Source organism: Sorghum bicolor, chromosome 1 (assembly GCF_000003195.3).
Source record: "Sorghum bicolor cultivar BTx623 chromosome 1, Sorghum_bicolor_NCBIv3, whole genome shotgun sequence".
Classification (NCBI taxonomy): domain Eukaryota; kingdom Viridiplantae; phylum Streptophyta; class Magnoliopsida; order Poales; family Poaceae; genus Sorghum; species Sorghum bicolor.
This window is the reverse complement of record NC_012870.2, coordinates 77,460,761-77,487,447: the sequence shown is the minus strand read 5'-3', so window position 1 is coordinate 77,487,447 and position 26,687 is coordinate 77,460,761. Positions and strand designations below refer to the sequence as shown.

General features: G+C 46.7%; 4 protein-coding genes across 4 annotated transcripts; 2 read left to right on the top strand and 2 right to left on the bottom strand.

The window, feature by feature from the left end:
• LOC8080575 lies at positions 44–5,455 on the bottom strand. The gene is made up of 7 exons (XM_021458485.1): positions 5,290–5,455; positions 4,657–4,749; positions 4,313–4,447; positions 4,082–4,180; positions 3,327–3,470; positions 1,191–2,812; positions 44–1,113 (listed from the first exon to the last, which is right to left on the bottom strand). Exons 1-7 carry the CDS (start codon positions 5,341–5,343, stop codon positions 225–227), a joined length of 3,036 nt encoding a protein of 1,011 aa, XP_021314160.1. The 5' UTR covers positions 5,344–5,455; the 3' UTR covers positions 44–224.
• LOC8085495 (xyloglucan galactosyltransferase KATAMARI1 homolog) lies at positions 6,132–8,244 on the top strand. Its single transcript, XM_002468476.2, has 2 exons — positions 6,132–6,341; positions 6,527–8,244. Exons 1-2 carry the CDS (start codon positions 6,333–6,335, stop codon positions 8,057–8,059), a joined length of 1,542 nt encoding a protein of 513 aa, XP_002468521.2. The 5' UTR covers positions 6,132–6,332; the 3' UTR covers positions 8,060–8,244.
• On the bottom strand, positions 9,778–11,993 carry LOC8085494 (xyloglucan galactosyltransferase KATAMARI1 homolog). The gene is made up of 2 exons (XM_021451711.1): positions 11,759–11,993; positions 9,778–11,617 (listed from the first exon to the last, which is right to left on the bottom strand). The coding sequence occupies exons 1-2, from the start codon at positions 11,792–11,794 to the stop codon at positions 10,064–10,066; spliced, it is 1,590 nt and encodes a 529-aa protein (XP_021307386.1). The 5' UTR covers positions 11,795–11,993; the 3' UTR covers positions 9,778–10,063.
• On the top strand, positions 17,946–20,352 carry LOC8080573 (xyloglucan galactosyltransferase KATAMARI1 homolog). The gene is made up of 2 exons (XM_002468475.2): positions 17,946–18,155; positions 18,254–20,352. Exons 1-2 carry the CDS (start codon positions 18,120–18,122, stop codon positions 19,754–19,756), a joined length of 1,539 nt encoding a protein of 512 aa, XP_002468520.2. The 5' UTR covers positions 17,946–18,119; the 3' UTR covers positions 19,757–20,352.

Here is a 26,687-nt window from a genome sequence, read left to right as displayed (position 1 = left end):
TGGCGCGTTTGCAGTTTGCCCCCTCAGATGCTCTGATGCTTGCTGCATTTGTGTAATCAATCATACGGGGAGGCCGAAGGAAAACCGACCCCCATTTCCTGAACAGTTAAATAAAGGGGCAGTAAACAAGCTGTTGTTTTTCAATCACATTTACAAGTGGGGGTTCACTGTTACAGCGCGGCTACGAATGCCGTCTGAAGCCTGCACGCTTACCGTACACCATATCAGATTTCGTCGGATAAACTAGCAAATTGGGAAACTGCATCCTCAAGGCGAGACAAGTGTGCAGCAAACCTATCCTTCAGCTCAGCAAAGTCCGCTTCATCAAAGGCGCCTCGCATGACCTTGAGACCATTCTGCAGCATCACCATCCCTTCACAGATCCCATCTGGCATCTTCCTCTTCTTCGTGCTGGCATCCTTTGTGATCGGCGCCTTCTCAGGCTCAGAAGCGACTGGAATTTCACAATAAACTTCAACCAGCTTCTTCAGCGCTCTACCTTCCGAAACCAGGAGCCGGATTTGCTCTTCAGACCATTTATGGGCGTGCAAGGCGACCTCTTTCTGAAGATAAGCTCTCAACTCCAGCATGAATCCGTTTTCATCTATGCTCGTCCCTGTGCTTGCATTGTACGAAAGGGCAGCATCTCCAGGAACAGCTCTCCAGAGCTGTGTAAAGGATGTGCGGCCAGCAAAGTACCCAAAGGAATCCATTGCGAGGTGAATGAGTGCCCAGTGCCGTTCCTTCAGCAGGAGATGATACAGATCACATATTGCAGAACAAAGTTCATTAGCATCATCTTCGGTAACGTTCAAGTGACCAAGAGTTGACATAAAGGAAGCCATCGAAGGTTTGCACTGAGACAGAACTGCATTTGATTTATCAGAAGTGGACAAGAACAGAGTGCGCAACTGCAGAGTCAACTGCTCCATCTCACTGAATGTGCAAAAATGCCTCGTGTTTGAGATAATAACCAACATGGAACTAATGTGCTTGGCAAGGTTATCCTTACTGCTATCTGGTGCAGTTCTATACATCTTTATGAGAGAGATGGTGAACTTAAACATAGCAGTGATGCTCTTCTCATCTACAATACTATCATCCTTTCTTATGCTGCCAAAAAGTACTGAGTGTATAAGACAGCCATCACATCAGAGTGAATAATACTGGTAGTTAGAGAATAGACTTACCAATGCTGCAATGCAGAGGCCAGAGCATGTACAGGAAGTCCTAACACACCCAAGCTAGAAGTTGGCACATTGATTACTTGATGATTCTTGGAGTAGCTCTCCAGATAGCCAGCAAAAGAGGTAAACATTTTCTTCACAGCAAGTTCCTTTGTGCCATCAGACAATGAATCCAAAGGAAATCCTTCCATCAGCAATGCTAAGTGTAAGATTGAAGACTTGGAAGAGTTTTCACCATTCAGCACACTAGTATATATTTGATCAACAGTTGCAGAAGATGCATAGCTCAAGATGATGCACAATGAACGTGCAACATTCCGCAAAGCACTGAGAGGTGCAAAAACATCCTCTGGTGATGCAACAGTCTTTAATAGAAGGAAGACTTGATTAAGTAAATTGATTGAAGTCTCACTTTCAGCATAACGCATGAAGAAACACCATAGCTCTGTAATAATTTCCAAGCAAAGGAAATGGGGATGGAAAATGTTTTCAAGTAAGAAAGCCTCCAACTCATTCCAAGCAGCACTTGAAGCAACAGTAGAAATCATAAAAGTCTTCAATGCTTGTATGATAGAAGTATACACAGGTTGCCAAACAACTGTAGGAGAATGGTCAGCGCCATTTAAGGCAGGGATTTGGAAGCCAAGGACATAGGAGTAGATGTGTTCTGATGTCAAGATATTAAGAAGAGTCTGTAGCTTTTTAGATAATGCGATGACCACCATTTCTGTCAACCATGAGGAAGCATTGAGAAAGTGCAAAAACACAAGCAACTCAGCAGGTAAAAGTGCTCTATTTCTATGGTCCACATCTGAATCCGTAGAGAAAATGAAATCCAATGAGGCCAAATTTATCTCTCTCTGATTAGCTTGTCCCATGTGATCTGGACTCTTACCTTCTTCATTTTCAAAAAAATAATGGGCAAGCTGGCATTTGGATTCTGGTGTTAAGTCAGATGACTTCATAAGTGTATCTAGTAAAACAAATAAAGTAGGCTCCAACAATTCAACAAGTGCCTCATTTGCTGCTTTCAACTCTGGCTTCTTGCTAAATAGAATGTTTGAGGATGTGATCACCAATGCACAATTCATTATGTTCTTGTACATAGTCATTGCTTCAGATGGATATGCTGAACAAATCCTTACAGCATTTATCAAGAAAAACTTGATTGGTAGGAATGCCCTTCTGGCTTCAGCAGCACCAAGGGTTTCTAGTAACAGCGTGCACCATGTTTCAGCAGCAACTCTTAGAGATTCTACGGACAGAGACAGAAGGGTTACAATGATTTCTCTGACATTTACTTTTCCTTCAATCATCCCTTTACCGCTTTGCAGTAAGGAGACTACACCCTTCCATGATGCATTCAGCAAAGTTACCTGGCTTCCACCACTGGATGCTGCATAGGTTCCTAATCTACACATAGTCTGTATAGTGGATGATGTAATCCTGGTGACATCACTAGCAAGACCTTGTTTGTTGTGTTTCACAGTAGCATCTTCATCGGCTATACTCATTGTGCAGTTATCTACTTTTGCGGCCTCAGAGTATGCCCGACACAGCTTAGTTGTTTCATCTAGAAAAACAGGTGCAGCCTTAGCGATATCTGGAGCAGCTCCATGAATTTTCTGTGATCATATATCCATCAGAGAGGCTATACAATGACATTATTTTTGCAGGACTAATATTGCATGAGTTTGAAAAGAACACCACTACCTCATATTGATATGATCAGAGTATGCTGATAAAATATATGAATACACAAGTCTAGGAAGCTCGTTTCAATGATGAATTTCCAATATTTCATATAGCATCCGTTTGAAATTGCTAAAAGATATGCAAGTAATCTGAATATGAGCATAATATGAGAGTATTTAATTTAATGAGCAGCGTGTCAATTACTATAACTTTCCGTTTGATTTAACATTTAAACTACTTTCAGGAATGCGATAATAGCTATGAAAAGGTAACACATAATTACCTAATGAAATAAGGTTAAGCAAGTCTGACTGAATATATGCAGCTAAGGAACTAAATGAATTATTTCTCAGTAAATTTATCTTTGACTTATACAGGATATATTGCCACTGGCTTTGCCAGATGAACAAGCTAATTCTAACACTGTACAAGATAAAAGTTTACCTTGTCGTTGTCAACTATTGAGCTTTCCATAAGACTAAGCAACTCTGAGATAAAATCACCAATATTATGCACCATATCTACAGTAACACATTTTGCCGCAGAGGGAAGGATCTTGATTGACATATTTAAGGCCATTGAAATTATCTAAAACCAAGAAACTGCATTTCTATTAGATTTCTCTTCAGATAATCACTACCACTCTACCAGAAATGGATAAAGGATGTAACGGAATTCCATATGTTGTAATAAGAAGTATAAATTCAAAATAGACAAGTTCATGGAGAAATTTGCCAAATTATTGCTCTAATATACTATTAACTTCCATTTTTTTTCCTTATAAACAATAATTTTACCATAAAAGTATCCTGTCCACATATTCTGTTTTAACTAAATCCATGTCATAACTCATTTTTTCTGTCAGTAAATTATGTAATTCATGCTGCACAACCCAGAGTGCAGAACATGACATTTGCTAGCAAGGTTTTACCATCTGCTGTCCATATAGTGATTTTCTCCATGACTCTCAGGGAGTCAGGGATAAAGAATCACAAACAATACAGGATATCAGTATATAATATAAGATTTAAATTTATGTAGTAAAACATTTGTGGATCTGTGGTCTGCTCTAGGCTATAAGGTTACACAATCAGGTAGAGAAAAAGGGCAGAGAAGGATACTTCATTTTGTATTTGTGATAGTCCATCCATAATTAAAACAAACTATTTCAGGTAGAGAAAAAGGTTCATAATTTTGACCTCTGGGAGTATTCTGGAGTGTTCTTCCTGTTGGACCTCTTCAGAATCATCAATAGATTCAACAGACGATAGGAGATGCTTTCCAGACCATGAGATCGCCTATTATAGATACACCAGCAATTAAATTTGCTTTCATTGGGGGAGCAAGATCACCCACTACAGTTGGCAAACAACTTCCAAAAGAAGTCGACAAGGTCCCTAACAAATTCTACTTCAAAATGCGAGAATTACCTTTGCACCAAGAGCAAGAAATTGCCCCAGACAACCAGCTGTATCTGTACATGAGCATTTCAGAGCAACCTGCAAAATTGACTTGTGTAGCATGCAGTGCGATAGACCTGAACATCCAGAATCATCCCAAGATACCTAAAATGCCGTTAAGGTAATATACCAAAGCAGAATAACAGCAAATATTCAGAGCATCATATAGGGAAAATCGAATTAGCAGCAGCTTCCAGCTGGTGAGACTTACCATCTAGTGTATATTCCTACAAATACAGGGATAGGGTGTCTTTTTGGCGAGGATGGTAAATGGATGAATACTAAACAATAAAATGAAGGAGGCACAAGGATACAATAAGACTGTCAAGTATTGGGCTCAGATCATCCGCAGAACACACAAAGGAACTCTCAAGTCGGTTGATAAGACCAATTCTATCTTCCAGAACCTGCTACAAATCAGTGTAAAGTTAGCACACTACACTTGACTTCATGGCAGGAGCATGACTTAACATCCAACCGCGGTTTCAGAAATAGAATAGAATAGAAATGCAATGTGCGGGAACTCCTAAAGCAAATGGGAACGAACATCAAAATGAATCGCTGATTTTAGCCCCACAACGATAGGACACAAGACCTCCGACACAAATCGGGGGAAGCTTACCAATAAGCTCGGGAAACAGTAAACCTCACTCACACAAACCCCGTTGCTAGCGTCTACTTGGTTACAAATTGGGGGAAGCTTACCAATAAGCTCGGGAGGGAAACAGTAACCCTCACTCACACAACCCCGTCGCCAGCGTCTACTGATTGAGCAATCCAACTAACCCCCAAATCTCCCGAGCGGGCGTACCCAGCCAGAGCACAGCAGCAAACACATGGCGCCCTGAACCAAACCAAACCCTAGGGAGAGGGGAACAACGAACGGGCACGGAACGGTAACCACGAAATCGACGCCCGGACGAGGCGCGAGGGATACGACGGCGCACCTCGGAGGATTTGATCGCCTCTAGGAGGGACTCCAGGTCGCCGCCGACCTCCATTGCTCGCTCGCAGTCGCGCTGGCGGCTGGCCTCGGGGCGGCGCGGAAGCGCGGTGCTGGTTTTTGCCGCTTCCCGCCTCTTCCGTTCCCTTTGGCGTTCCGCGCTCGAAGCTTCACTGGAGGAGAAGCTAGCTCTCCGTTGGGCTTGGCGTTGCGGTAGGGGCGAACAGGGCCGTGGGCTTGGCGTTGTGGTGGGGGCGAACAAGGCCGTGGGCTCGCGTCCACCATTGGCCTACGAATCGGTTGCTGAACACGCAATCCGCCCGGTCCAGGCCTGCTTCGGTAATCATCAGTGATCGCGCCTGGATCATTGGACGGCTGGGCTGAGGCTACTGATTGGTGTCGGTGTGCGTGCTCTTGCTCTTGCTCCTGCTCCCGCTCGTCCACAGACAGCAGCTCCGCAGCTCCTCGACAGCCGGCACCAAGAGGACAGAGCTCTCCCATCTCGATCCGGTCAACTCTTGGGCGCCTGCAGCAGGATGAAGGCCAATTGGGACGTGGGCCTCTGTCCTGCTCGTAGTAGTATATACTACTAGTAGATATATACATAGTAAACCGTGGAAGTCTTCGATCGATTACACGAGTCTTGTGAAAGCATACTAATGCTATAGAGCACCACCATGTGCACTGTACGAATGCAGCGGGCAGCATCATCTCCTAAGCTTGCTCTAAAAAAACGTACATCATCTCCTAGGCTAAATAGGATAACTGTCCGTCAACGATCTCCTAAGGTAAAACTAGCAAAGCGGAGCAGAAAACAATAAAGACGTCACGTTTCTGCTGTTTATATTACAATACATACGTATACGTCGGTCAGTTCATCAGTTCGTCGGAAATACAGTGCAACTGTGTGCAAGTAGTCCACATCGTACACTTGTGTGTGCCTGGACTTATTAGCCTTCGTCTTCCTCGCCACCGACTAATCGCTCTGTCCATTGCACTGTTATAGCCACACTCCCAGCATTCAAACCGAGCGTAGCCAACTCGAGGATGCAACTGGTGAGGCATATTCGATCTTTTTGAATCTTATATATGGCCCCAACTTTATTCTTTCACGAAACTGGTTATATCATTCATGCGTCAATCCAATTTATTATTTACTTCATTCAACTGCAACACAAAACTGGTTGTTTTCTTCTTCCCCAGGATTCTAATTATCGAAACCGTTTGTTTAATTTCCCTAGCCGACCCATTCTGCACGGAAAACCGGCAGCAATGCTCGGTCGCGCCGGGCTGTGCAATCGAAGGGGCCGTGCTGCCCGTGTTCGCTGCGGAACCTCGCCATCCTCGCCGTGGTAGCATGGACCTTCTTCCTCTACCTAGATTTCTCGGTGATCAGCGACACGGCGGAGGTGAGCAACGGCGGCGACCCGTGCCGGGGACGGTACATCTACGTCTACGACCTGCCGCCGCGCTTCAACACCGACATCATCCGCGACTGCCGCAAGGCCGGGGGCCGCTGGGGCGACATGTGCGACTTCCTGAGCAACGCCGGCCTTGGCCGCCCCCTCACCGACGACGGCACGGACGGCGGTGGAGCGGGGTGGTACGACACGCACGAGCTCGCGCTGGACGCCATCTTCCACAACCGGATGAAGCAGTACGAGTGCCTGACCAACCGCTCCGCTGCGGCCGCCGCCGTGTTCGTCCCGTTCTACGCCGGCTTCGACTTTCTGCGCCACCATCGGGAATACGACAAGGCCACCAGGGACGCCGCGTCGGCGGACCTGTCGTTTTGGCTCACGGTACAGCCCCAGTGGCGGCGCATGGCGGGGCGTGACCACTTCCTCGTCGCCGGGAGAACAGGGTGGGACTTCCGGAGAAGCGGCGGCGGCGACGTGAACCCGGACCGAGCCAACGGCCTCCTCCTCACGCCGGCCGGCCGGAACATGTCCCTGCTCGTGCTGGAGTCCACGCTGGAACACGGCACCGACTTCTCCGTGCCGTACCCGACCTACTTCCACCCCAGGTCCGACGCCGACGTGCTCCGGTGGCAGGACAGGGTGCGCGGCCAGCACCGGACGTGGCTCATGGTGTTCGTGGGTGCGCCGCGGCCGGACGTTCCGAGGAGGACCCAAGTCCGGGATCGCGTCATCGCGCAGTGCCAGGCGTCCAGCGCTTGCGCCACGCCGGGGTGCACGCGCAGCCCCGCCGGCAGTGCCCAGTGCCCCAGCGCCGCCGACATTATACGGCTATTCCAGAAGGCCACCTTCTGCCTGCAACCACCTGGCGACGACGACGACGGCTACTTTTACTCCCGCACGCGACGGTCGGTGTTCGACTCGATGGTGGCCGGCTGCATCCCGGTGTTCTTCCACGCGGCGTCGGCGTACAAGCAGTACCCGTGGCACCTCCCCAAGGACGACCACCTCAAGTACTCGGTGTTCATCCCGGACGCCGACGTGAGGCGGCGCAACGTGAGCATCGAGGCCGTGCTCCGGGCGATCCCTCCGGCCACGGTGGAACGAATGCGAGAGGAGGTGATCAGGCTCATCCCGACTTTGTTGTACGCCGACCCCAGGTCCAAGCTGGAGACACTCAAGGACGCGGTCGACGTCGCCATTGACGGGATCCTAGACACGGTGGCGCGGATCAAGAACGGCGAGCAAGTTAATTGTGGCGGACCGGTGGACAAGGATCCACCGAACCTTTTCGCCGCGACAGCATCAAGGATCACGCCGAATGGATCGATGCGAGCAGTTGACCAGCATCGGTAATTTTGAACCAGCGAAGGAATCTGTGTTTTACAGTAGTACATCTTCGTATGGTATACTGATTAGCAGAGTGGTCCGCTTTGGCACAGCTTCAGTTGTTTCATCTAGAAAAACAGGTGCAGCCCTAGGATAGCGGGAGCAACTCCATGGATTTTCTAAGGCCTTGTTTAGTTTCCAAAAATTTTCAAAATTCCTCATCACATCGAATCTTTATACTCATGCATGAAGTATTAAATATAGATAAAAATAAAAATTAATTGCATAGTTTGTCTGTAATTTGCGAGACGAATCTTTTGAGCCTAGTTACTCTATAATTGCATAATAATTGTCATAAACAAACGAAAGTGCTACAGTCGCGAAAGCCAAAAATTTTCACGAACTAAACAAGGCCTAAATCCACTAGAGGGATAAGGGATTAAACAATGATAAAGTTCCTGCAAGTTGAACATTGCAAGAATTTGTAAAGAACACTCATTGATATCATCAGTATATGCCCACAAAACAAATTTTCTATATTTTGTATAACATTTATGGATGAAAACGGATCGGATACGGATATAACTGATATTACATTTATTTTCATATTTTTGGTTGAATTCATATTTGAATACAAATAGTATCAGCCATGTCGGATAGGATGCGATTGGATATCCGACATTTTAAATATAGATGAAAACGTATCGAATACTGATGGATATCACTGATATTATATTTGTTTTTATATTTCTGGTCGGATTCGAATATGGATAGTGTCAGCCATGTCGAATAGGATATAATTAGACATCGACATTATAAATATATGATTTTGAGTATTCAGATACGGATACGATATCGGATGTTGAATATCCGAACTCGAATACGGACAAATTTGAACGCCTCTAAATAGATCCGGTCTCGAATATGTTCGGAAAATATCTGTACCATTTTGATCCCTAATTTTAAATATGTGATTTGAGTATCCGGATACGGATACAGTATCAAATGTTGAATCTCCAGACTCGGGTACGAACATATGTGAACCCTTCTAAACGGATTTGATATCGAATACAATCAAAAAATATCCATACCGTTTTCATCACTAATAACATTCCATTTTTTCTTTATTTCTCGAACATTCCATTTGAAATTGCTAAAAGATTTGTAACTATCAGAACAAGGACATTATATATATGATAGGTGAAAATTTTAACTTAACAAGCGCAATATGTCTCCGCGCCTTTCCTCGGTCGCCCCTAACTCCACCCTCCACCACCCGCACCCGCGCCCACACCCTCATCGAAGGAGAAGAAGGCGCTAGGGTTACAACGAGGCATGCCATCTCTCTCTCTCTCTCTCTCCTCTCATCCTAGCTCTAGCGGGCTTAGAAGCGAAGGGGCTTAGGGGAGGCAAGCTGGCCAGGCAATGGGGATGGCAGAAGAGTGGCGTTAGGGTTCTAGCGGCCGGGCCAGGTTAGGGTGGGGGCGATGATGGCCATGGTGGCGGCAAGAGGGGGATCAAGGAGAAGGAGGAGGCCGCGAGCTTAGCGACCCTATCACGCCATGGCAGGGCAATGGGTGGAAGGGTTGCACGATTTGGGAAGACATGGAAGAAGAGAGCAGCTTGCTATCCAGAGGAACAGAGAAGATGTCTTGGTCGTTGGAGGAAGATTGCATGGATGAGCTTTGTTGCCTGATGGGATCGAGAAAACAAGCGACTGATATATAGCAGGTCCGTAATTTGTATATTAGACAGGGTATGAGCTTCTATGTAAATATTTAATGGCGCCCCAAGACGTTAGAAGACGTATTGTATCAAATTTTTTTCTCTAACTTAATACAAGCACGCGTAAACCTTTTGCATGATTACGCTTTACCAAGTTCAATGACCGCAACCAAATTTTACTCTTCGAAATTCGAATATTAGTCTATTTGCTTAAGCTTATCTATCAACTACTTAGTAGTTTTTTTATCTTACAATAAATCAGCGAACAACGTTGTATGACTTTTCAGACACATATGATCAGCTTACTCAGATGCCTGACTGCCACAATGAAACATAGCGAGCTGCTTGCCATATCCCTCCAGAAAAGAACCTTGATGCCGTCGAGGCGAAAAGGTTCGGCGGATCCTTGTCAACTGGACCGCCACAGTTGACATCCTCGCCGTTCTTGATCCGCGCCACCGTGTCGAGGATCCCATCGACGGCGACGTCAACCGCATCCTTGACAGTCTCCAGCTTGGACCTGGGGTCAGCGTACAACAAACTCGGGATGAGCCTGATCACCTCCTGTTGCATCCGCACCACCGTGGCCGGAGGGATCGCCCGGAGCACGGCCTCGATGCTCACGTTGCGCCGCCTCACGTCCGCGGTCGGGATGTACACGGAGTACTTGAGGTGGTCGTCCTTGGGGAGATGCCACGGGTACTGCTTGTACGCCGACCCCGTGTGGAAGAACACCGGAATGCAGCCGGCCACCATCGAGTCGAACACCGACCGTCGCGTGGGGGAGTCGCCCGGCGGCTGCAGGCAGAAGACGGCCTTCTGGAACAGCCGCATGATGTTGGCGGGGGTGTGGCACTGCGTGCTGCTGGGTGTGCGCGCGCAGCTCAGCATGGCGCAGGCGCCGGACGCCTTGCACTGCGCGATGACGTGATCCCGGACCCGGATGCTCATCTGAACGTCCGGCCGCGGCGCGCCCACGAACGCCATGAGCCACGTCCGGCGCCGGCGGCGCACCCGGTCCTGCCACCGGAGCACGTCGGCGTCCGACCTGGGGTGGAAGTAGGTCGGGTACGGCACGGAGAAGTCGGTGCCGCGTTTCAGCGTGGACTCCAGCACGAGGACGGACATGTTCCGGGCTCCCGGAATGACGAGGAGGTCGTTGCCCCAGTCCGCGCCGAGGTTGCTGATCCTCCGGAAGTCCCACCCAGTTCGCCCGGCGACGAGGAAGTGGTCGCGCCCGCCCATGCGCTGCCACTGTGGCCGTGCCATGAGCCACCTTGTCAGGTCCACCGACGCGGCGTCCCTGGTGGCGTTGTCGTAGCCCCAGTGGTAGCGGGCGAAGTCGAAGCCGGCGTAGAACGGGACGAACACGGCGGACGCCACGGCGGGGTGGTTGGTCAGGCACTCGTACTGCTTCATCCGGTTGTGGAAGATGATGTCCAGCGCGAACTGGTGCGTGCTGTACCACCCGGCGCCGCCCGTGATGACACCGCCGTCGTCGGCGAGCGGACGGCCGAGGCCGCCGTTGCTCAGGGAGGCGCAGATGTCGCCCCAGTGGCCCTCAGTGTTGCGACAGTCGTTGCGGATGATGTCGGCGTTGAAACGCGGCGGCAGGTCGTGCATGTAGATGTACCGTCCCCGGCACGGGTCGGCGAGGCCTTCCACGTTGTTCACCTCCACCGTGCCGCTGATCATGGAGAAATGCACGTAGAGGAAGAAGGTCCATGCTGCCAAGGCGAGGGCGGCGAGGATTCTCGGCGGCGGCAATACGTTCGCCGCCGCCTTGATCTCGATTCCCTTCATTTCGACGGCCCGGCGCGATCGAGCATTGCCGCCGGATTTCCGTCCAGATTTGACCAGCTAGGGAAACAACAAAGAGCATGAAGCAGCATCGGATCAAAGGTCTACGTATCATCAGTTCGAGAAGGAAGAACAAATTAATTAAAGTTGCAGCAAGATCGGATTGGACGATAGAAAATCAAAAGAATATGCGTAGCTCACCAGTTGTACGATCGAGTTGGCTACGCTCAGTTTCATGGTTGAGTATGTGGAGCGATGAACTACAAGTCTACAATGCACTGTCTTCCCGACGAAACGATCGTCCACACTACTGTGCTCTGAAGTTAGGCATTGGACGGGATTACCAACGACACTGGTCCATCACTCGATCGATCTTCTAGGGCAGAGCCCCTCGCTTTGGGAGGGACAGCGTACGTTGACAATGGACACTGGAGCGTGCAGGCGGATAGCACTCTGCACATACATGGTCGCATCAATTAAGTGCATTATTTAATCAGTTGTTTATGTTAAAGCATGTTCGTTTCTCTGAAAAGTCATGGCTGAAAGTACTTTTCGTTGATTTGTTGTAAGAGAAAAACACTTCTAATGGTTAGCAGATTCGGCAAATGCTCAAGCGAACAAGACTAGCCCCCTTCGTTTCAAATTATAGCTCCCTTTGTTTTATTCTAAGTGAAATGTATTTAACTCTGATCTGATATATAGAGAAATGCATTAATATGTAGAACATCGAATCACCGAGATCGGAACTTTTCTTTTTTTTCAAAAAAATTCTAGAATATCAAATTATTAGTTCTATAATAGATTTTTGATGATATATGTTTTAATAGATCATTTATTTGAATCTGTTCATGTTAATGTTATTATGTAAAAAGCTTGATAAAAGCGAGAGAACTTTGATTTAGGACAAATTTGGACAAATGCTGCATTGTATATGCTTTGAGCACTGTGGAAGTCCACATAAAGTTCTCACCAACGGTTAGACTGCATCACAAATTCTGGATATATGCTAATGCATATACAACCAAATAGACTCAATTTTGGCACATGAGTGTAGATTGGTCTACCATTATGTCCACCTTCTCTCGGATTATTTCCCACTCCATCAGTTGCTAATTTTAGCATTAGGAGATCGTTGATGGACAGTTATTTTATTTAGCTTAGGATGCCTGGGAGATGATGACACACATGGCGATCTAACAATACTATTACTCTGTTTTCACGAGACTTGGTTCGATTAGTTTAGGAGGAGAGGCCGTGTATAGTCGGAGACATTTAGGGTATCACTTGCCAGATCCTGCACAGTGCACACAGCTGGTTGATTCAGAAACCACAGCTGAAGGAGCTGAACAAGTGGTAAACTAATAGCAAATGTGCCAATACTATACTGGCAGCGGTTAAATCGAGAGAGTGTGCATACACTTGCATTTGCATAGCTACGGCCTCCTCTAACTCCTCTCCACATGTTAGCGTGGTTTCTGGACACTGGATCACGTAAACAAACCCGCTCGTGGCCGTGGAGCGCTCTCATCGTTGCATATTAGCAACTTGCTGGGTGGCCACGCAGCACGTCGGGCGCCTCAGCTTGTTTCGTCCAATGAGGCAATGATCCAGAGTGATGCCGCTGATACCGAAGCCTGGTGTACGTGCTTCCAATATAATCTTCTATCGAGAAACCGAAAGCTGGCCGGATGGACTGCACGGCACTAGATTCGAAGGCCCGTTAGCATCTCCAAGAGTTTACTATTTCTAGCTTGCCAAATTGTGATGTTTGGCAACTCTGTAAAATAAATGACAAGTGAAATATTTAGAGCATCTCTAAGAGTTTGCCAATTTGGACTTACCAAACCACAAATAATGGGCCCAGCACTAACCGTCGGCATGCATTCCAACCCCAGCGGCCGTGGGAGAGGTCGCAGGTGGGCGGCAGCACGAGCGGCGGCAGGCCAGAGACGTTGTAGAGGTCGGCGTCCGGGTAGAGGTAGTCGTTGATGGAGAGCTCGGCGATGGTGCGCGCGTCCTCGCCGTACATGACGAGCGCGAGCAGGAAGAAGGCGGCGGCGAGCGTGGTCACCGGGGAGCGCCGCGCCGACGCGAGGATGGTGCGCGCAGAGGCTGCGAGTGGGGCGAGGAGGCCCGCGGCGGCGGGGCGGGGCAACGACTTGGGGGCTGAGGTAGTGGTGGTTGGGAGCGCGGGGTCGGAGGTGGAGGTGGAGGTGGAGGTGGGTGGCGGTGTCTTGGCCATGGCGGACGGAAATTGCAGCTGCTTTGCTGGTGGGAAAGGGGAACGGGGTGGGGTGGCAGCTGGCACGGGCACCCAAGGAAGGCACGGGCACCCAAGGAAGGCACGGGCACCCAAGGAAAGGGGAACGGGGTGGGAAAGTGGCTCGGATTTTTTGTAGGCTTGCGGAGGTTCGCTTTCCAGGCAACGCGCGAAGCAAACAGACTCACCACGCGAGGCCGCGCGTGAGATTTGGCGACGGAATCCGCCGCGCGGAGAACTGGACGCGCGGAACAAAGTTTTGGCAAGTTAAGGATTTTGGCAACTGTGAATAGCAAATTGTTGGAGAACGTTTTTTGCAACTTTTGCCAAATTTTGTAGTATACCAAGTGGAATAGCAAACTCTTGGAGATGCTCAAACCCAAATGTCTTGTTTATTTAAGCTTATCAATCCGAATCTAACGGTTATTCAGCAGTGTTTTTCTCTCATAACAAATCAACGAACAATACTTTCTGTCATGACTTTTTCAGCCAATTGTTTGGTTTGCATTAATAATGGAAAGAGAAACATTGGTCGCCGCCCTCCTCTTCATGCACAATCAACTTTCTATAAAGCCAAGCAGCTTTCTTCTTACCTGAATAGTATAATCAATCTTGTTGCGGCTTAAATCAGTGGTCATCTGTTTCTACATCACTACTACTGGATGGACCGCTTCCATAGATGGTGGGGCAGATTGGAAAATGAAGAGACATGTCTTCGAGTAAAAGCTTGGTCATAGTAGCTCATAGTTTTTTTTCAAAGCTCATATTTTTTCATTAAACAAAACTCACAATAGTTTTTTTTCAAAGCTCATAGTTCATAGTAGCTTTTTCAAAGCTAACAGTTGAAGTTTTAAACATACCCTTATTAAAGTTGCTCATCATATGAGTTGGATAAAGCTTGGTAGATTTACTTAGGATGTTAATTTAGTTTCTTAGTGTGTCCCTTGTTAAAGACATAATTAGTATGGTGTGCCTAAGGACTTTCTAGTGTGATCCTTTTAGTCTTAGGTGCCTTGGTGCAAGTTGGGTGGTGCAAGTTGGGCGAAATAGTTTTGCATAGGCTGAGGTGGGTACCTAATAATGATATTATTTGTGGGTCTTTTCAACTAGCAAGAATCCAGCACACACATTCTATTAAACATTTAGGGATATCGGTAAGGATGCAGGTGGGTACCCAATTTTTTGGGCCAACTAACCAATTATGGTCAAATGCCATTATAGTTCATTTCTCTCCTCCAATTAAACTACGTGAAATATCATTCTAGTTCAGTTGAGCCAGATTTTGATCGACCTAATGACTTGCATCTCGAGATATCAACCTTTAGGGGGTTGAAAACAAGTTGAAGAAAAGATTATAGCCTTGGAAGGGGAAGAACATGAGATCAGGGGCTACATTGATCTTAACAAACACATCTTTAAGTGCCCTTCTCATTTACACAATAGGGATATATATGCTATAAGAAGGAAATCACCAACATATGGATAATGGGATATCACATGATGAAATGGGATCATTTATGTATTCCTAAAGATTTTGGTGGCCTAGGGATCTTGAACACTAGATTCATAAATGAAGTTCTATTAGGATTTTATACAAATGGGCGTGGAGACTATATAAGGAGGGGGAGAAGACCTATGCTACAATTTGTTGAAACAGAAATATCTATCAAATAAAACATTGGATCAATGTAATAGTTGCACAGGTTCATGGAAAAAGAATGAACAAAATCAGTATAGAGGAAGTTAAAAAAAGGGAGGATTTTGTGTTCTCGTATGACAAGTTACATATCCTCGAGATGTGGATACTATACTTTTGGCACAATAATTGGAAGACGGTCGTGCGATGAAAGTGGACGGGCTATTTTAAAACTTATGTCTTGTTTCTCTTGTTGTAGGGAGTTTCTTTTAAGTTGTTGGATAGTTTCTTGACACTTTATCTATCCTTTGATGTAAGCTGTTATCCCCAGTATGGTGTGGTGTCCTATGTGGAGTCTTGCATGAACTCTAATTCACTATAGAACTAGAGTTTTACCTTTGTAAAAAATTGAGACGCACATTTAATGTTGAATGCATTCATGCTAGTTGCATATCATGTTTTATTATGGAGGCATTTTAATTTTGTGTTTAGATATTGAAACCTAGAAATAATCTTTTTTTTTGGAAAGCTTCTAGAGATACTTTCATGAGATCTAAATATTTTATTTGAGTTTACCGTGTCCCAATCTATCTCCAAGATTTTTTTCTGAAATCTAGAAGTTTAAAGACATTTTTTGTAGTTTAAAAACCTTATCAAATATTTATCGAAATTTTTAAACTAGGAAATAATGAAACCAAGTCACTTATAACCGGTGCAGGAATGTATTTTAAATGGTTTCAGAGAGCAGGGAAGTATTTTAAATGGTTGATAGTTGAGAGGGTAAGATATACTCTCTCCATATAGGATTTAAAAGTCATTTAGAACAGCGACACGATCTCTAAAACATAACTTTGACCTCTTATTTATTTAGAAAAAAAATGATATATGTATACTTTTATAAAGTATTTTTTTAAGACAAATCTATTCATATAATTTTTACATTTGCAAACTCAATAATTTAAAAGTTATTGATGATTTATTCTCAATGTTTGACTCAAACATTATCCAAAACAATATCTATGTTCTATACGGAGGGAGTACAATTTTAGAGTCTGAGGTAAGAGAAACTTTTTCTAATAAACACTGATGTTCCTTCCAATTCTAATAAACATTGGTCTAATTAATCTCAAGTGCGCCTTCTCCCATCATCTCACATTGCCGACGTGTTGCGTGGCAAGCAAGTTGCTACAAGATAATGCAAGTGCATCTGTGCGTATGTACGCTCTCTCGATTAACCACCGCAAATTACTGGCACGGTAGTAGCCCATTTGCTATTTGTTTATACTGTTAGAGGATGTGAGGATATTCCAAGTGAAGATATACCAGTACTTGTAAACTGTAAAAGTCTGCGAGTAGACCTTTTACTCGTAAAGTAGTCGACGCAAGTCTCGCTGAACTACAAATTCAGAGGGCGCAGCTAATGTTAGAGCGCCATGTGTAATGTACAAGTGCAGCACATGTCATCGTCGCCTATTTGTTCTCCCAAGCTAAATAAAATAGCTGTCAGTCAACAATCTCGGACCTTCTAGTGTTAAACTAGAAACTGCCGGGCAGAAAATAATTCGTCGAAAAGGTGGACAGAATGCTAGATCGATCTTCATGTGCAAACTCAGGCATCTCATCTCATCTCCACATTGTGTGTACAAGTCGTCATTGACCAGCTCACACAGTAGACAGTACTCATATATATTAGCCTTCTGTACCCAGTACTCAACTCAGATAAACAACTGGACAAACAATAAACCCGTAAGATAAACAATTCGATTAGTTGATGCCGACCATGTAGGTGCAGAGTACTGTCTACTGCTCTACTGTGTGAGCTGGTCGATCACCATTGGCTCATTGTCAACGTACGCTGCCACGAAGAGGGGTTCTGCATTATTAGAAGATCTGGGGGACTTCTCTTAGTGTTTTAAAGTATTAATAAAATACTACCACTAGTTATAGCATATGAAAATTTTACTAAAATATATTTAGTAGAGAAAATTTATACTAAATATTGAATATTAAAATACTAGGTGAAGCCTACCTCATCACTAGAAGGACATGTTTGGTACGGCTCACAACAGCTTCATGAGCTATTGTGAGCTGTTTTTTTTGCCAAACACTTATTTCCAAAACAGCTTCATGGGTGAAGCTGTTTTTCCTCTTCTCTCACAAATACATAAGTTGGATGAAGCTGGAAAAAAGTAGCTTATTGCAGCTTCTCACTCATTTCTCTCTCTCAACTATGTATGAAGTAGTTGGTGAAGCTATTTTGCCAAACACTTTTTTCAAAACAGTTCAGCTTCATCTAGAAAGTCACTCAAGAAGCTATTTTCTAAAAAAACAGTTTTACTAGTGAAGTTGAGCTGTGCCAAACAAAAGCTCGAAGAACTCTAAAATTCTGGTCGTGCGAGTGATGCCGACACCGTGATGGTATTCCCGCTCTCTTTCAAGAACTTTAGAACTACTACTTGCTAAAAACAAATAAAAGCCATTGAGAGCACATGTGGACGGTCAGTTCGTCAGGGGTACATCACTACATCAGTGCAGGATATGTGCAGTTCACCGCTCGTCTGCCTCGGGATAAGCCTTCTCCGGCCGAGATCCTCCCCTCCAGTTAATCCCTCCGTCCATCGCTACACATATCGTGCGCTGCTGTAGCTACTAAGTAGCATCCCAGCATGAAACGGAGCGCAGCCAACTCGATCGTACAACTGGTGAGCCATATTCTTTTCTATACTACCGCCCAATCCAATCTTGCCTCTGCTTTCTTCGTTCCAGAACCGATGCTGATCCATGCTCTGTGTTTCCCTAGCTAGTCAAATCTGCACGCAAAGCCAGCGGCGGTGCTCGGTCGCGCCGGGGCGCCGTCGGGATGAAGGGAATTGGGATCAAGGCGGCGGCGAACGTGTTGCCGCGGCTGCGGATCCTCGCCGTCCTCGGCGTGGCGGCGTGGACCTTCTTCCTCTACGTACATTTCACCGTGATCAGCAGCACGGTGGAGGTGAGCAACAATGGGGATGGCCTCGCGGCCGACCCGTGCCGGGGGCGGTACATCTACATGCACGATCTGCCGCCGCGTTTCAACGCCGACATCATCCGCGACTGCCGCAAGACCGAGGACCACTGGGGGGACATGTGCGGCTTCGTCAGCAACGCCGGCCTCGGCCGTCCCCTCGCCGCCGCCGCCGACGACGGCGGTGCCATCACGGGCGAAGCTGGGTGGTACGGGACGCACCAGTTCGCGCTGGACTCCATCTTCCACAACCGGATGAAGCAGTACGAGTGCCTGACCAACCACTCCGCCGTGGCGTCCGCCGTGTTCGTCCCGTTCTACGCCGGCTTCGACTTCGCCCGCTATCACTGGGGCTACGACAACGCCACCAGGGACGCCGCGTCGGTGGACCTGATAGAGTGGCTCATGGCACGGCCCCAGTGGCGGCGCATGTGGGGCCGCGACCACTTCCTCGTCGCCGGGCGAACGGGGTGGGACTTCCGGAGGAGCAGCAACGTGAACCCGGACTGGGGCACCGACCTCCTCGCCATGCCGGGTGGCCGGAACATGACCGTGCTCGTGCTGGAGTCCACGCTGAAATACACCAGCGACTTCTCCGTGCCGTACCCGACCTACTTCCACCCAAGGTCTGACGCCGACGTGCTCCGGTGGCAGGACAGGGTGCGCGGCCAGAACCGGACGTGGCTCATGGCGTTCGTGGGTGCGCCGCGGCCGGACGTTCCGATGAGCATCCGGATCCGGGATCACGTCATCGCGCAGTGCAAGGCGTCCAGCGCCTGCGCCATGCTGGGGTGCGCTCGCACCCTCGGCAGCACGCAGTGCCACACCCCCGCCAGCATCATGCGGCTGTTCCAGAAGGCCGTGTTCTGCCTGCAGCCGCCGGGCGACTCGTGCACGCGGCGATCGGTGTTCGACTCGATGGTGGCCGGATGCATCCCGGTGTTCTTCCACACGGGGACGGCGTACGAGCAGTACCCGTGGCATCTCCCCAAGGACGGCCACCTCAAGTACTCGGTGTTCATCCCGGACGCCGACGTGAGGCGGCGCAACGTGAGCATCGAGGCCGTGCTCCGGGCGATCCCTCCGGCCACGGTGGAGCGGATGCGGGAGGAGGTGATCAGGCTCATCCCGTCTTTGTTGTACGCCGACCCCAGGTCGAAGCTGGAGACGATCAAGGACGCGGTGGACGTCGCCGTCAATGGGATCCTCGACACGGTGGCGGGGATCAAGAATCCGCCGAGCCTTTTCGCCGCCATTGTGTCAAGGTTCCGGCCGAGGCGATCTTGGAAAGCAGCTCGCTAGCTCTGTTTCATTCAGCCCCTACGCAGCTGGGTGGGTAACAGAATGTGGGTGCCTCATCCAAGGTCGAAGGGACCGTGGCGCTGATGGCTGCTGCGGCAGCTCGGAGAGGGGCGGGGCGATCGGTATTTGAAAGTTGAAACGCCGACAACTTGGACCGGGGTGGCCACAGCGAACAGGCATTGCGCGGAGCCTCTTGCCGAGCGCGGGGGCAGAGAAGACGTGCAATGTAACCTGATCGTTGGGAACGCGATGCCGCTGGCAGCATGCTGTGGGTGAGGCTCGAGGAGCACGCGGTGCTCTCTGCGCTTGTGCCTGCCGCTGAAAGATTAACCTGCAACGCTGCGTGAGCTCCAATGCTCAGGGCGTATAGTTTCTATACCCATTAATTTTTATAGACACTATGAGCCTGTTTAGATGCAGCCAAAAACCAAAATATTTTTGAGAAATGTACACTTTTTGGAAGAATGGATCTAAACAGGGGTCTGTAAACCATGGGCTGTAAAGATTTGAAATTTGAGACCATTGAGTCCCAAAACTGTCCAAAAAGTGCCTAGGGACCCGAGTTGGACGGGGTATACCCCCAGCAATCATGTGCATGTACTTCAATTAATGAACCAAACCAAGCATTAAATAAAGGCAAATCTGTCTTATGTGTTGCAGACCAAAAAGTTTTTTGGAAGTATCTAAATACCTATTTGGATGTAAAGTTTACAGCCAAAACTTTTGGTATGTAAAAATTTGGGATCTAAACAGGCCCTATATATAGAAACTATGCTCTGAATAGATAGTTTCTATAGAATATTTTTATATCCAATCGCATTCATTCTCTCTCCATTCTTAGCCAATCATATCACTTCATGTCTTGGATTTTGTATAGACATGGTTTCTAACTAAGACCCAGTTTCTATGATTTTTACTCTCTCTCTCTCTTCAATAACTACATTGTCACATCAGTAAAATACTTAGGTGGCACTGCAGTCTATAGAAACCATGATAGTTTCTGTATTGGGAGTGCCCCTGACGCTAAAGGTGCCGGTTGTTTGCCTTTAGCCGCACAAGCCTAACCATGTAGAAGCATAAAGGTTGGACTGCGCTAACCATGTAGAAGAATCTGTGCGATCCTTCACAATCTGATGACCTTGTGCCTCAGACTGACAGACTTCATCTGACAAACTATCAATCTGGGAATCGGCATCCTTAAGACGAGACAAACAAGCAAAGCCCGTTCATTCGCATGACCTCCAGAGTTCAGACCATTTTTCAGCATCAACTTAACACAACACCTTCAAAGATTCCGCCTGGCATCTAGCATCTTTCCCTCCTCTCCATCTTCTTCACAAGACTGTTGTTATTACTGTTGGAATGATCTCCCACCGATTAGGCCCATCTAATCGGGCCTTGACCTGCGCCCTGATCGGGGGCGCCCAGCCCATCTATGGCTGGAGGGCCCCTGTCACACTGCGCTATAAATACAAGGTGGGGGCCGCCGGGTCTCAGTACGAGGTTCACCGTGAGCCGCCACTCCCCACCGAAACCCTAATCCCGATCTAGAGAGGGGCGCAGCCAGTGACGGGAAGTCCCCAGCGCCGCCACTGCACTGCACCACCGAACCTTCTCCGCCGGTCGCCACTGCACCACCGAGTCTTCCCCACCCGTCGCTGCCTAGCGCAGATCCCACCGAAGACATGGCGGGCTCCGGATCCGGATCTTCCACCGCGCCCGCTCCTACCTCCTCCGATGGTATGAATCGTATTCTCCCATTCCCGAATCCTATAGATCTTGTACTATGACACTTGTTTATCCCGAATTGAAAGCTTGTACCCCATCTAGACTCACCACTAGCCGATCCTAGTACTAACAATGGTATCAGACGCCTAACTAGTGAGTAGATCTAGAAAGTTGGGGAAAGAAAAGATCACAGAAAGAAAAGACCTTGACGGATCTCGATCCGGACAGTCCAAAACCCTAAACCATGATTAGAGTTTCGGCCTAGAATCAAAAACCAATCCGAGACCCTAACCCCAAAAGTCAGATCCGGAATTTTTTTTTCTTTCTTACCCGCACGACACTGTTTTGGGCTCGGGTAAAAGGGCACCGTCGCACAACTTCTTGACGGCGACGCGCTCAACCGCGAACGGGAACGCGCACGCCGGCAAGAGCCGAGCGGCGGCGCCGCCACCCTTCATCTCCGGCCACCATGGCCGGACGCCTAGCTGCTGCGTGGAGCCACTGCGGGCCTTGCTGCTCCTGTTGGGGCGTGGAAAAAGAGAAGGGAAGGGGTAAAGAGAGGAAAGGTAGAGAAGGGAGCAGCCGGATCAGCACGGCGGCGGCCCTTCTCCACCGGCGCCGGTGGCCACCATGGCCGCCGCCGTCCTGGCTCTGCGAGAGCAAAGAGAGAGAAGGGATGGATAGAATGGAGTTAGGGTTTTGGGGGAGAAGCTGGCGGCCACTGCTTTTATCCTAGCAAAAATCATGGATAGCCGTCGGATCGAAACGGACGGTCCAGATCGGCTGATATCGCGTTGGGCCAGATTTGGCCCAGGCGGGATGGTGAAATCCCGGCCCAGGCCCAGGTCGCGGCCTGGGACGCGGGGGTGCGAGTGCGCGCGGCCTTTTGGGCCGCGTTTGTGTCTCTGGGCCGAAAGCGTAAAGCCGAAAAAAACAAGGTAGCGCGCGCCACTGGGCTTGCTGGGTCGCTGTTGTCGCCGCTGGGCCGCTGCGCGTGTGCTGACCGGGCAGGCCGCGCGTGAGGTTGGGCCCAATCGGCCGTATTGCACAGTTTTTTCGTTTTTTCTTTTTCCAGAAGCTATAATGGATGCTTTTTGAATGTTTTTGCATAGTTTTAAATGCTTTTCTCTCTATACTTTTTGTCCAAAGATAATTATATTCAGAGAATAGTAAAGTTTTTGTATAGTTTCTGAAAAATGGAATTAAAAAGTTTATTAAAGTTTCCGCTGCGTACTTAAAGTTATTTATTCTTTTTCATTATTAAATTGAAACCGATGGTAGATTTTAATTTTGAAAATTGGATAAATTTACAGATTATTATAATATTGTTATCATTCTGACCAAAGTTGATTTATAGCAATATTATGATATTATTATTATGGTTTGTTGTCATGCATTAATTCTATTTCTGCCCAAAGGTGATGTAGAATTAGTGTAAAAAGGTTAAAATTGGATTATAATACTGTTATTATTCTAACCAAAGTTGATTAATAGCAATATTATAATGTTATTATGGTTTTTTGATATATATTAATTCTATTTCTGCCTAAAGGTGTTGTAGAATTAATGTAAAAGGACTAATTGTATGTTTTACTTTTGACCATAGTTGGAATTAAATCATGCAATTATTGTATTATGTTCTCACTTAATTTGAATGTGTTTCAGGAGTCTCCTTGATGGGATATATCAAAGATATTCCAGCCCTCAAAGGAGACAACTACAATGGATGGAAGGAAAAGATTAACTTGGCCTTCATCTTGGCTGAGGTCGACTGGGTCACCTACACACCATGTCCCACTGAGCCAGTGGAACCGGTGAGGGGAGCTGAAGAGACTGATGTTGCATGGGCAACAAGAGAAGCAAAGTATGCAAGTGACAGAATGATCTTTGATCTTCAAAAGAGACAGTGGGCCACTGCCAACAAGAAATGTCTAGCAGTGGTAAAGAACACAATTGATCCCTCCATAGTGGGGTCAATTGGAGAGTGTGACACTATTACAGAGTACCTTGAGAAAGTAAAGAGTCAGTTTCATGGCTCTTCAAAGACATATGCTACTCAGCTAATTAAGCAGCTGATGACAGAAAGGTACTCTGGGCCTAGCAATGGCAATGGCATTAGAGAACACATATCAAAGATGAACCATCTAAACAACAAGCTTAAGCCAATGGACTTAGAGCTCAAGGAAGAGTTCCTTGTTCATGTGGTTTTTGCTTCGTTGCCAAAGGAGTTTGACACCTTTGTTGTCAACTACAACATCCAGCCCGAGAAATGGAACCTGGAGCGTTGTATAGCGATGTGTGCTCAAGAGGAAGAGAGGATCAAGGCTGCCAATAGTGGCACCCTCAACTTTGTTAGAGATAACAAAAGAAAGAATGTCAATGCCAATGCTAGCTCTCCTTCAAAGGCAAAAGGCAAAGCTTCCATGCATCAGCAGCCCCAGCAGAAAAAAGCCCCAACCTCCAGGGAACAAAGATCTGTGTCACTACTGCCACAAAGAGGGGCATTACAAGCATGATTGCCCTAAATGGTTAAAGATGATAATGGAAAAGAATGGTGAGAACATTATTACTTTTGTAAATGAATCTCTTTATGTACAATATGCAAAATCTACTTGGTGGATTGACTCAGGGGCAACTGTTCATGTTGCAAATTCTTTACAGGGATTCCATTCGACGCGGACTACGCAAAGAAAAGAAAGACAAATTAAAGTGGCAAATGGAGTCCAGGTGGACGTGGAAGCTGTTGGCGATGTTTCTTTAGAACTTGCTAATAGTTTTATTCTTTTGCTTAGAGATGTTCTTTATGTTCCGTCTTTACAGAGAAACTTAATAAGTGTGTCTTGTTTAGACAATGATGGTTATGGCTGCCATTTTGGTAATGGCAAGTGTGAGATTTTCTGTAATAATGACAGTGTTGGTATTGCTTTCTTAAAGCAAGATCTTTATTTGTTATAACTTTGTGAATGTGTTAATTCCGCATGTGATGTGATTGATAACGTATCCTCGTCTGCGGTTTCCAATAGAAAAAGGAAGAGAACTCAAGATGCCTCATCGAAATTATGGCACTGTCGTTTAGGCCATATTTCGAGGGGGAGAATAGAAAGACTAGTGAAGAATGACATTCTTCCTCCATTAGAGTTCTCGGATTTAGACCAATGTAGAGAATGCATTAAAGGAAAGTACATAAAGAAAATTAAAAAGGTTGCTAAAAGAAGCACAGGAATACTACAAATAATTCATACAGACATTTGTGGTCCCTTTCCTGTGAAAAGCGTGGATGGCTATGATTCATTTATAACATTCACAGATGATTACTCCCGCTATGGTTATATTTATCCAATTAAAGAAAGAACAGAAGCATTGGATAAATTTAAAATATTTAAGGCTGAAGTTGAAAATCAGCATAATTTAAAGATAAAGATAGTCCAATCCGACCGCGGGGGGGAGTACTACGGTCGGCACACCCCATATGGCCAAATTCCTGGACCTTTTGCAAGGTTTTTGCAGGAAAATGGTATAGTAGCCCAGTACTCCACACCGGGCGAACCTCAGCAGAATGGAGTAGCTGAAAGACGCAACCGTACCCTAATGGATATGGTGCGTAGCATGATGAGTTATTCCATACTACCATTGAGTTTATGGATGGAGGCTTTAAAAACCGCCATTTATATCCTCAATAGAGTACCAAGTAAGTCGGTGCCCAAAACACCGTATGAAATGTGGACAGGAAGAGTGCCCTCACTAAATCACTTGCGTGTCTGGGGGAGTCCTGCTGAGGCTAAAGTATTTAACCCAAATATTGGGAAACTAGATCCCAAAACAGTGAGTTGCCATTTTATTGGCTATATTGAAAGGTCAAAAGGCTATCGTTTCTACTGCCCAGATAGATACACAAAGTTTGTAGAAACGAGGCATGCAGTTTTCTTAGAAAATGAAATGATCAGGGGGAGCATGGTAGCTCGACAAATTGATCTTGAAGAGAAGCGGGTATGTGTGCCCACTCCGATGATTCAGGATCCATTTTTTGAATTACCTGTTCCTGTTGCACCAACATTGCCTGCCACTGTAGTGCCAACACCTGTTGTTAGTTCTCCTGTGGCAATGATGGATGAACATGAGGAACCTGTCCTTCAGGATCCCGTGCAACCACCACCTGTTGCCCAGGAGGAAGAACAACAGCCCCAAGAGGCACCCACAAATGAGACTCTTAGGAGATCTCAAAGAGTTAGAAGATCAGCCATTCCGGATGATTATGAGGTGTATAACATAGAAGAAGCTCAAATGGAGGGTGATCCCACCTCATTTGAAGAAGCCATGAGAAGCGATCATTCATCGAAGTGGCTTAAAGCCATGGAAGATGAAATGGAATCAATGAGGACCAACGAAGTTTGGGACTTAGAACCTATTCCTAAAGGAGCCAAAACAGTAGGCTGTAAATGGGTCTACAAGACGAAATGTGACTCCCAAGGGAATATTGAAAGGTATAAAGCGCGACTTGTGGCGAAAGGTTTCACACAAAGGGAGGGAATTGATTACAATGAGACATTTTCTCCAGTCTCATGTAAAGATTCCTTCAGAATCATAATGGCTTTAGTAGCACATTATGATTTAGAGTTGCATCAGATGGATGTAAAGACGGCGTTCCTAAATGGGGATTTGGAGGAAAATGTTTACATGGCACAACCGAAAGGTTTTGTCATGGAAGGCAAAGAACAGATGGGATGCCGCTTAAAGAAATCGATCTATGGGTTGAAGCAAGCTTCAAGACAGTGGTACTTGAAGTTTGACAAAACCATAAAGCATTTTGGGTTTAAGGAAAACATTGAGGACAACTGTGTATATTCAAAGTTTAAGAATGGAAAGTTTATCTTCCTAATCTTGTATGTGGATGATATCTTACTTGCTATTAGTGATACCAGTCTACTACTAGAGACAAAGAAGTTTTTGTCCTCAAAGTTTGACATGAAAGATCTTGGTGAAGCTTCTTTTGTTCTGGGCATAGAAATTCACCGAGATAGAGAAAAGGGGGTACTAGGATTGTCACAAAAGACATATATAGAAAAGATTCTAAAGAAATATAATATGCACAAATGTAGTGCATCACCTGCACCCATTGTCAAGGGCGACAGATATGGGGATTTTCAATGCCCCAGGAACCAATTCGAGCTCGATCAAATGAAAGTGGTTCCATATACTTCTGCTG